General features: G+C 38.6%; 1 protein-coding gene across 4 annotated transcripts in view; it reads right to left on the bottom strand.

Moving 5' to 3' along the window:
- dgkza (diacylglycerol kinase, zeta a) overlaps positions 1 to 12,039 on the bottom strand; it is a 116,153-nt gene that overhangs the window by 5,424 nt on the left and 98,690 nt on the right. For all 4 annotated transcript variants that reach the window (XM_078291039.1, XM_078291040.1, XM_071916769.2 and 1 more), the window contains 6 exons: positions 11,917 to 12,006; positions 9,559 to 9,615; positions 5,751 to 5,800; positions 1,839 to 1,879; positions 819 to 939; positions 52 to 88 (listed from right to left, as the gene is read on the bottom strand). In XM_078291039.1, coding sequence (XP_078147165.1) covers positions 52 to 88; positions 819 to 939; positions 1,839 to 1,879; positions 5,751 to 5,800; positions 9,559 to 9,615; positions 11,917 to 12,006 — 396 coding nt within the window. The remainder of the gene's footprint in view (positions 1 to 51; positions 89 to 818; positions 940 to 1,838; positions 1,880 to 5,750; positions 5,801 to 9,558; positions 9,616 to 11,916; positions 12,007 to 12,039) is intronic.

The raw sequence follows: 12,039 nt of genomic DNA on the forward strand, positions 1-12,039 counted from the left end.
AGACAGTTTTGAGGGGAAAAATAAAGACGATAAAAGTAAACATGATCTTACTGTAGTTTTTCTGTGACATCAAGCAGGTCGCTGGGAGCTGGAAACAGATAAAAATAAAGATAAAAATCACGAGAGATTGAGTACTTGTGTTCCCGTTCCTAGCAGTAGTTGAGATAGTGATTTGGATTTTGTATATTTTGTGGATTGTAAGCACATTTGGTCGACTATCTGATGAGGTAAGGACTTGAATAAGACAGCGATGTTGTCTGCGTTTTCTGTTACTTCAATAGATAGATATAGGCATAGGTTGTTCAATTTGCAAGACTGTAAACCAATGACATGTAAAATATTTCTACTCCAAACTCTTTGTTGTCTCAATAAAAGGTTTAAGGTGTTGTGGCCTCCTGTAGATATATACTGTAATCTTTCACATACTCCTCTCATCATTACTGCATATACATTAAAGTTTCTGTATATGTTCTTATAATTCTCCACCTTTTTCTTAATGCATAAATCTCACCTTGTCTTTCTGTTTCAGTAAGTTATGCCGCTACTGATACAACTGCTGTTATTTAGCACATTCTGTTAATGCTGGAATGCAGATTTTTTTACTTGCTATATTTCTACTTAATGTTATGAGTTGCAATTGTCAATTAAGTATGTTTACATTATATAACCTCAGTTTGCTCTACTCTTATTTCTATTCTATTTTTCTTTGCTGTATCCTATTACTATTTGCTGCTACAACAGCCCAATTTCCCCACAGGGACCATTAAAGTTTCAACTAATCTAATGAAATCTAATCTAAATTTTTTTGCTATGGTTACCATTGTCAAGAATGTAGCGGACCGTCTCCTTGCTTCCTGTGTCGACGGCATGGTGCAGCAAACTGCAACCTGATTGGTCCACAGCTGTGAGGTCTGCCCCCTTCAAGTGAAGCTCCTGCAACTATTGGTGGAGACAGAGAGGATCAAAGGAGTGTCAAAATGTGAAGTAACATGAAATTTGTGATATAACTGATTACATTTTATTGACATTTCAAAAATCCTTTTCCTGACTATGCTAATATGCACTTAAGCAGACACTCACAGAAGTTTCTATATTTGTTCCACAGAGACTTTAAACAGCTTGTTAACTTCTGTAACATCCTTCACTGATAACAATGGTTTGTTACCTTCTAAATGTCTGTAATCCCTGTAATGTCATACTAAATAATGACTAATAATCAGTTTTTCATGTAAGACATCTAGGTGAGATTAAGAAGTGCAGGTGTTGCATATTTCCCTTGATAAGCAGTCTGTTAGTGTTTGGGCAGAGATCCACAGCATTTATACTTGCAAAAGATGGTGAAATAGGGATGAAATACGGATGAAATTAGGCCAGCCTGTCTGACCATCATCTTTGCTTCCATAATGTCTATATTGTATTCTTTCCTTCATGGTCTCGCAAGTTCTTATCTGCCCCGTGTAACAGTACTGACGGGGACAGACTGTTCAGTGCTGCATCTTATATGATAGATGAACAAAGAAAGACTGGCTTGTGAGAAAGCAGAGATTTTTTTGTTTGTTAAAAAAAATTCTGTCACTTCTGCCTAAAATGCAAGCTATTATGGGAGATAGGGAGGTAAAGAGTTAACCAAATGTCTTACAGTAAGTTATCAAGACCAAAGAGAAAGTAATTTCAGTCCATACAGTTCCCAAACAGGTTCACTGGTGTTTTACTGGTAATTAAAATGCTCCAAACTGGAACTGTCTAAATGTAAAAGCTTTAGGACACAATTACTGTATATCTGTGGTGGATCAACTTCGAATGCTGCTCAATGATTGGCTACTGAGCCTGTCACTCACCCTTCTCAGGTCCTTGCTCTTCACACACTCGATCAACATCTCTGGCGTGAGAGAGAGAGAGAGAGAGAGAGAGAGAGAGAGAGAGAGAGAGAGAGAGAGAGAGAGAGAGAGACAGAGACTATTAAAAAACTAGAAGGGCACTCGGAGAGCGCAGACCTCCGCCAAGGTTCGTGCTATTATTGCTTGTTCGTGAGTCGGATCCGGATCCGCTCCAAAATTTAATGGGTTCTTCCTTGGCCCATGCTACACCCTTCCACGAAATTTCATGAAAATCGGGCCAGTAGTTTTTCCGTAATCCTGCTAACAGACAAACAAACAGACAAACTAACAAACAAACGGCACCGAAAACATAACCTCCTTGGCGGAGGTAATAACAGCAAAGGTGTCGAGGTTGACACTTCTGTGTTGCTTGGTTGTGGTCGGACCTAGGTACATTGTTAGTGTGAAACAACTGACAATATTTTTATTGTTCGAAATTCCATGACTATCTGTATTGTAGGTAGAGAGATAACAGTGAAACTATGATCAAAACAGTCATTCTTCTACATTCTCTAATTGTGTTAACTTCTTGTAAATTAAATAATGGTGAAGTTTAACAATTCATCGATTTGCTGGGGACCCCCTGGAACCCCCTCAAGGACCCCTGGTGGTCCCCGGACCCCACGTTGAGAACCACTGCTTTAGTGTATCCAACCCCTTTAACAGGGCTTGATGCTTCACATTCACCCCAACAACTAGAGAAATAAAGGAAGTATGTAAACAGGAATGGCTATTACACATTATGGCACAAATAAGCTCATCATGCTCTACAAATAATAAGCAATATGCTCTTGTAAGGAACAAGAATGTGGTTCTTTTTATTCTCTTATTAAATTAAATTCACTTCCATGTTCTGTTTTGACCTGGGACGTTTTATTGAGTATTCAGTGTTCATTTGTCTATGATCATATTTAATCATATTACCCTAATTATGATGTCTTACTGTCATAATTAGGGCATATATACTGATGGCAGCTGCAATAAGAGGCGGAGAGCTGTCAGGAGAAATCATGCAATCTCACTGATTCAAGGGTCATAAACGTCATACAGGGAATATGTCATTTTGAGAAAATGTCCGTAAATGATTTCTTTTTTTTTTAGGTAATTTTGTGCTTGATGCATGCGTAATGTAACATACAAAGTATAGATGTATAAACAAACTACTTATACTTGTTTCTGATGATTGATTTGGATATTTTATTAACTTGTTCCTACAAAATAAAAGACTCAAAATATGGAAAATCACCAATTGGAGATGCAAACTGGATGCAGACATGATGGAATTATAATGATATACTAATGAATTAGACAAAGCATCATCATTTACATCCGTACATCATCGCTCATTTATCCAAACGCTCATTTCAAACATGACATCTTCATCCGATCATTTCACTGGTTTCATGGAGTGTGTATCACTGAAGCCAGACCAAGATATGAGATGAATATTTATTAGGTTGACCTCAATACACTCTCTCTCTCTCTCTCTCTCTCTCTCTCTTTTTAAATAGTTGAGTCCTAATCCAATTATGTTAGGTTTGGTGTGTGTGCGTCTGAGAGAGAGAGGGAGAGGGAGAGGGAGAGAGAGAGAGAGAGAGAGAGAGAGAGAGAGAGAGAGAGAGACTAGAGAGTAGACTGTAAAATCCTCTAAGAGGTTTTGTGGCTGCAAGACAAATCAAAAACAACACACACACGCACACACACACACACACACACAGAATGTAGGAATTAAATGAATCTAGCCGAGGGAAGGGAAAAAACAGTGAATCACTGAAATTAAGACTCAGTCTTAAGTCATGAGAGGAGAGGAGAGGAGAGGAGAGGAGAGGAGAGGAGAGAAAAGGAGAGGAGAGGAAAGGAAAGGAGAGCAGAGGAAAGGAAAGGAAAGGAAAAGAAAGGAAAGGAGGAGTTCCATGGGATTTAATCTAAAATTTTAATAAGAAGTGTACTTGAATACTTATGAACCCCCCCCCTCTCTCTCGCACACACACACACACACACACACACACACACACACACACACACACACATACACATGTCAATTGCTCTGTTGAACTCTACAGTTTGATGTAGTCAACCTGCCTGACCCCTCTGAGAGCTGAATGCTTGTCTATGTGTGTGTGTGTGTGTGTGTGTGTGTATGAGAGAGAGAAAGAGGACAAGTGTGTGAGTTAGAGAGAGAGGACGAGTGTATGTTAGAGGGCAAGAGAGAGGATAAGTGTGTGTGTCGGAGAGAATTTGAATTTAAAAGTTACCGTTACTAAAGCTTCTTCCTTTGACACAAATTATGGACATAAAATTGTACATTTAAAAACAAAGAACATCATCCTGGCTTTTCCTCGCTTAGCGAGCTAAAGCTCCCATCCAGCCGCAGCTGGAAAGAAACCTGAGACGGAGCTGAACAATGTGCTCCAAATGGAATGCGCTCAACCTTTGAGGATTACGTTTTATTGGTTGCCAGATATGTCACTCAAGCGAGGGTAGGCAGCATCATTTAGTTACTAAGCACTTGGAACTGACCTGATGGCGAAGGTAAATGATGCCCATGGTTTGGACCAAGCAGTAGACTGAGCCGAATGCCAGCTTGGCCTTGTGTTGAAAGTCAAGCAGGTCGTCCATGTTACTTACATGGTATAAAGTGCTATTTATTTTCAAGCTCTGCCTGCACAGTCTGCATAAACGTTTGCAAATTTAATTAGCTGTAATGTTCACAGCTGTTGGCATTTTCTGTCTCTCGACAATAGGCCCTTTTCACAAACATGGCTGCCATACGTCCGCAGGGTATTTAGCTCGGTTCTCACCATTGCCAACAATGTTAAAAAGCCAACTTTCTGTCACCCATAACTCTGTCTGTGATCACTTATTTTGTGTTTCAACATAATGTATAACACAATACAGGTGTTGTCACTGACATATCTTTCTGGTTCTGTTGACAAATGAATCACGATATTAGCTACATGTAGTAATCACAAATGAGTCAGCTTGCCCATCACAATTTCACAAGCTCTCCATCCAATTATATTATTTGCACTTTGTAATGACATTTTTAAATTGTTGTTTACATTCTAACAAGTCAATACCATCGCTAGAAAGAGACATACTTTGTTGTCATTGAACTTTATGGCACACGTATTGAATCGTGAACCCCATATTTCACACTGAATCGTATCGTGAGATAAGCATTTTTTCCCATCCCTAATTAGAAGTAATCTCTCCAGTCATCTCTATACAATACCATCTCTATACTATCTATACTATATACTATCTATACTACAGATATTTTGACATACCCAGCGCCAAAATAAAAAAGTGCTAAAGTCCCATTTCTTTAGCCACCAGAAGAGGGAACAGGTAAATCAAGCTCTTGCCAAAACCAGTGGTAAGAACTGCGAAGACATCCTGACCTCTTAGAAAACCTGTTAAACAGGCTGATTGTGATTCATCGATGCCATCACGTTTTTAAGGACTTCGCTAAATATAGCTCATTGCTGGATTGTAAAATCCTGGGTTGGCAGTGCGAGTTGATAACCCCCTTCGTGAGACCGGTTAGCCAGGATTGACAGTTTTGTGAAGCCAGTTATCACAAAGATACCCTGACTATGTCTAACTATGTATAACTGTATATATAACGAACTTGCTTGGTGACGTAGGGCACTGCTCTCAAAAAACACCAAAGCTCTCTCTTTCTCACACATACACACACACACACACACACACACACACACACACACACACACGTCAAGTTAAACTTTTGGTGTAATGTGCAATTTAATTAAATCTTTGAATCTGAGACCAACCAAGTGAAACTTCAAGCTTCAACAGCCAGATCCTAATAAAGTCCCTATAGGATGACTGTGTGTATGTGTGTGTTACCTTTTTCGCTGTCTCTGTCTGTTCCGCTGTTCTGTTGGCTCTTTTCCCGTCTGGAGGGAGAGAAAGAGAAAGAGAAAGAGAAAGGGAAAGAGAAAGAGGGAGTGAGAGAGAGAGACCAACAAAGAGAGATGATTAATTAAACCATTTACTAGTACTGTTCAGTCTATAAGCTTACTGTCATTCTCAACGTTTAAAAATGACTCTCTCTCTAACTCTCTCTTACACACACACACTCTGTCTCTCTCTTCTATGCCATATATTTTGTAGTATGATTTTTTTTTTTTTTAATGACTTGTATTTATTAGGTTGACCAAGCGGTGATGGAATAAGTAGAGTCAAATAAACAACACTCTTGAAACTGTTGAACAGATGTTGCCATATGAGACGCTAGCTTATGAAAGCTAACATAAAGCTAGTGTCTCATAAACTAGCTTATGTTAGCTTTCAGAAACTAGCGTCTCATATGGTAGCTAATGAAAGCTAACATTACCTGTGAGTAGAAAGCGGTGGCTTCTTGCACATAGTTAATTATTTGAGTTGACTGAAGGACTGCCATAGGTGTCAACCTAGCAAACTTAATGAACGTGTGTTGAACCAAAATCAGAATGCAGTCCACTGGAAAGGAATGCTAACTCTTAACAGAACTGTCCAATACTTGCCAATGAAATAGCCAAGCTCACTGTAAATTTTCCTCTTGGACTTTGTGCAGGTTGACACCCTGGTATTATACAACAACTATCTGCCATGTTTGATTAGCAATTTTGGCAGTATGCAAAATCATTAGCTTCTCAAAAGCAACTATTTAGCTTAGGAATAATGGCGGAACAAAAAATGTAATCGACTGATATTACCGTGATTCTAAACATATATGTCAATAATTTCACCCAATTCTAAGCCAATTTTGAAACCATGAAGAGCAACTCGAGGTTTTGGTCATACAATGTTTATTTAAAATATCACAAACCCAGATTTTCAACATTCATTCACACCAATTTACAGCCGAAATGCCTCATAAGCACGCAGAGAGCTGGGAAATTGCATTTTCAGAGGAATGGGCCTTTAAGGACATATTATGTCCAACAGCAACCAAGCTGTTGGAGAATAAAACTTAAAATAACTGTCTCTGAGTTATCAACTTCCCACATTCCTCTGCGGTAGACTTTGGTTAGAAGCTCACTCTGCACTCAGCACTTAAACACACACACACACACACACACACACACACACACAGTCCAGTACAGCCACAGTCTGAACTCCACTGAAGCGATTGGAGCTTCATTAAGATAGAGTACAGAATATTAGAGAAAAATGATAAAAGAGAATCAAATAAAAGACTAATTTGGATTGAAAGAACACTGCAAAGTCATAAAAGTAAGTTTTTAAAAACTGGCCAGCATTGAGTGGTAACAAATTACTCAGTAACTCAGTGCCTTGTTACCACAGTATATTATCACTACTACTACATTATCACACTACTGCCAGTGACGAGTAGTGTGATGAATTACCATTTTAATAATGTTACAATTACCAATCACACAAGCACATAATTCGTGATAAGCTGTGACCAGCCTGGCACTTTGAGAAGGCGTACGGTCACGTCACATTTTTTCATTTCAGTCAGTGGCTTCAATCAGGAAACTGAACTCATTGCACAATAAAATGGTTACTTTAGGCTATACATTTACTTATAGGCACAGAGCTGTGAAGACAGATAGCAAACTAGGCTACAGAGCAATCAAACCCAGAGAAAAAAAAGGTAGGATAAAATACAGTCGAAAAACACAGAGCGAAAAATCACTATAATATTCCTAACACAGTACTATAGGGACTTAGCGTGTCTATTGTACTCTGTAGTGAATGGTAATCATCGTTCATTCATTGGTTTCAATCGGGAAACTGAAATTTTGGCACAATAAATAAAGACATCATATACTTATCATGTATAGATACACCCACAAGTCAGAGTTGTGTATTTCCACGCTTCACAGATGCAGAAGGCTCAGCCTGTGATCATAGAACTAGAGTTACCATGCATGACTATCCCTCTATTTCAGGCTTCACCCTCTAACGGGGCTCTATTGCTTAGGGGGCGAAGCCTGATAACTCCTTGCTGCGACACTAACATGCTGCAACACAGGCCCGATTGACTATTGACCAAACTGTGCAATCCAGTATACCAGTTATGGTCTGTCTATCTTACCACACTAAAAAGTGGTAAGGGAACAAACCTAACGCTATGCCCCTCAGTGTTTAACACAGGATTCTCCAAGCATAACCAACCTAGTGATTCGTCTTACCGACTTCATCACCATAATTCCGACGATTCAAAGGTCCTATGTCCCTCAAATCACTCACTCTCTTAGCTAAAGTCAATGCAAGAAGTAGCGGCGTCTTGATTGACAACAAGTAGAGATTTGCCTATTAGGCTCGAAAGGCTCTTTAGAGGTGGCTTTGAGAACCAAAGGCAATTCCCACTGGGTGGTGGCAGAACGCGTCACTCCAGATTTCCTCCTAGCCCACTGTAGAAAATGTTCGAGGTGAGGGTGGCCGAAAACCGACCTCTCTCCAAAACCTTCATGACAAGACTGACGCATACACTTCACATGCATAATGCGAAGAATAGACCCAAATGAGCAATTCACTGGATCAATATTCCTTTCTCCACATCACTTTTGGAAACCCAACCATTTCGCTTTATAGCATGAAATCGTGGATCGGGCCCATGAACCCTGGATAGTCCGCACAACGTCTGCAGACGTCTGCATAACAACATTAGTCTGTCCCTTTCAGAGCCAAACCTTGAGGTTGACCCAGATTGGACCCAGTACTGAGGAACTGTCCATAGTGACGCCGCCAGAACTGAGTCATCTCCGCGTACCACGGGGCCCTAAGTTTTATGCCCCTCCCACTTCCCCAGAAGGTAAGGGGGGGGCAGCTTTCTTGGCCATGATGCGTGACCGAGTGCATCCACCCCTAAGGGAGGACGGTCCGCATCACCGGGCACTTCACTAGCGGAGTGTCAGACTAAGCCATCCTCAGCAGTGTTGTCGTCTTCAGGCGCTGAAGAAGGATGGATGGAGAGTGTAGGTGCGCTCGCCTTATATAGGACAGAGTGCCATAGGGTTGTGTATAGCCTAATTGGCTGAGCACATGCATTCAAATTTCAGTACATTGGGGCAACTAGATGAGTAGTTAAGTAGAGCCCCACAATTACTACATTTATCAGTGTACTAGTGTTTTAATCAGCTGAGTACTAATATGTTTTAATGAGTACTAATAAGTGTTAATGAGCAGAGTGCTACTATGTCTTAATGACCAGAGGGATGTGACATAAAGAGCTGGGTTCAAACCTATGAAATCACAAGTACATTGTATGCTGTCACAATCATAACTGCAATTAGACCAAACTTTATCATTATTGATCAATTAAAATAAATAAGATGGTAGCAATAAAAAACTAATTCTGTCTCCAGCTGTTTTCTCTCATCATTTTAATTTAATTTAATTTTTATTGCTTTAATAAAAACACCACCTGAATAAACCAGTGTTACAGATGGAATGCGATTTACAGACAGAGACACAGACAGACACACACACACACAAGCACACACACACAGAAACAAAAACAAAACAAAACAAGGGACAGAATGTGAAATTAATTAAAGAGGAAATTAAATGTGGGTGAGGGGGCGAGTGAGGCCAGCTCATGTGAAATGTCATTCTCTCTCTCTCTCTCTCTCTCTAACGTCCAATGTTAATAACAGTAGAACGGATAAATAAAATAAAGTGTGTGTGTGTGTGTACTGACCTCATTGTTGGTTTGAAATCAGCAGCAGTGGTGTTAGAACGATGGATGCAGCCCGCCCTTCAACACACACACAAATAAACAACATAAAATCATAAATTAAAATAGAAAATCAAATCAGAAAATATAACAAACAACATAAATAAAAAATTAGAAGAAGAATTAATTGGACAAACAGGGTGGACTATTATTAGCACACACTTGATCAGATAAGATACAGACACACAGATAAGCTGTCAGATTGAACATATCCATCATCATCATCATCATCATCATCATCATCATCATCATCATCCCGGGTTTCAATGGAGAGTTTTAGTGTCCCATGGTGTGATATTTCAGAGTTTTGGGGGAAACACTCAATACTTGTAATTTTTTGGCAAGAAAATGGTCAAATATAAAAAATACTGAATATTGGCACACAATATCAGCTATCCACAGCTTCAATCCAAAAATAGCAGTGTAGGCTTTCACAAACCATAGTGGTTGAACCCTAGCATTGTATGTAAAGCACTTTGAGTTGCATTCTATGTATGAATGCTGCTATAAAAAATAAAGAGTTAACGCTTTACTCTCCGGGTCCACAATTTCCTAATTATTTCCTAGAAAGGAACTGTTAATTTCTTAGGAAGTTTCCTGGAAAGAACCATGAAATTATGTACTGATTATAGGGAAAATAGAGGAAGAGTTCAATGGTAGTTGTTAAGTTCGACCAATTTCTTCTGTTGTTTCTAAGACAGAACCATGACATTATGAAGTAGTTATACAGGAAATTAGAAATCAACTAAAATGAATTAAGAATTGAACAAATATCTATATTATATAATTATATGAACAATGACTTCTGATAATTGACCTTCCTAAGAAATTAACAGTTCCTTTCTAGGAAATTATTAGGAAATTGTGGACCCGGAAAATAAAGCATTACCAATAAAGTTATTATTATTATTATTAGTTTGTTGAAACAGTATTTATAATTTGGAGACATTGTTGTCTATGTTCCCCATCAGAACCAGGTCTAAAATGCTAAATAAATAATGCTAAAATGCTAAATGGATAGACAGGGAACATAATCTTAATCAGTAACGAGCTTAGCAGTCAGCTACTTCAAGTTATTAACGTTATATTTATCTATAAACAAACTAGGTTGAATTCTTATTGTCCGCATCAACAGCCTTTATCGTTAGTAACATGCTAATATTATGCTTCATATCCTTTATGGTCCTTCTTTGACAGTCAAATTGTTTATGTTAGTTGTGTCTGCTAGCTAATTTAATTGTTTAAACCTCTACTGTTAAAAGTAGTTTTAGGCTACAACTTACTACAACTTACACAATTGGACCTAGTTGGTTTCGAGATAAATATAATGTTAACAACATGAAGTAGCGGACTGTAAACATTAGCTAATGTTTTGGATCATCAAAGAGTTTGTGATTATTTACATCTTTCCCATCTAGATTAGGACCTGAAACAGATATGGCCACCATGTGACTACAGCAAATGAATCATGGTTGGTATGGCTGAATAAACCCGCTTTCACTATTTCTGTCTGTCTTTTTCAGAGATGCCCGGCCATGAAAATAGCATCATGACAAATATTAAAGCCTCTAGAGGAGGTGAAATAAATCTAGTGAACCCAGCAGATCATAACACCTGAAGATCATGATAGTTTACAGTGTAATAATAGGTCCTAATCTGAAATGAGTTGTGGTTATAAATGAGCCAATTTTGTTGATTCATAATAAGTCAAATTTCAGAGGATTCATCTTTGTTCCAATTGATTCTCCAAATGAAACACCCTCCCAGACTACTAGCAACCTGATCTATCAAATGCCAGAAATGATGTCCTCCGCACAGTACGGACAACAATAGATGAGTTGAGCTTATTTTAGTTGAGCTGAACTAATGAAGTACCAAACCCCATTTTTTGCTAGTTGACAATACAACAAATAATATACCTATTTGTTGACATTTGGTGATGTTAAATTAGCTAGGTTTATCTTTTTCTTTTTCTAAGTTAGCGAATGTTAACTTTTGGCTACTGTTAGGGGCAGGAGAATTTGATTTTGACTCACACGTTATTGGCCACAGAAGGTGAAAACATCATTGTCTGAGAAAATGATTTGGTTAGATTTCCCTTTACATTCTGCTGCTAGTTAAGATGTACCTTACATCTCCATGGTACAACTAAATAAAGACACCGATTTAGTGTCAAATTTATTTAGTGTGGACTTTACTACAGCGTAAGTTACGACTGAACGCAATCATTATCGGTATAAACTCAGAGAAACTAGCTCTTTAAATTACATAATTATATGATTAACAATATATAATTATCAGATTGTTTGTGTGTGCACTAACCTGCTGAGTTTGCTGGGTAAGGGCGTTGTGTTGTGTGATAAAGCTTCAGCTACAGAGCTGTCGCTGTTCACTCTCTGCCTCTGGGATGCACTATAGCAGGAAAACACAGAAAACAAAGCCAGT

The sequence above is a fragment of the Centroberyx gerrardi genome, chromosome 21, assembly GCF_048128805.1.
Source record: "Centroberyx gerrardi isolate f3 chromosome 21, fCenGer3.hap1.cur.20231027, whole genome shotgun sequence".
NCBI classification, from domain to species: Eukaryota; Metazoa; Chordata; class Actinopteri; order Beryciformes; family Berycidae; genus Centroberyx; species Centroberyx gerrardi.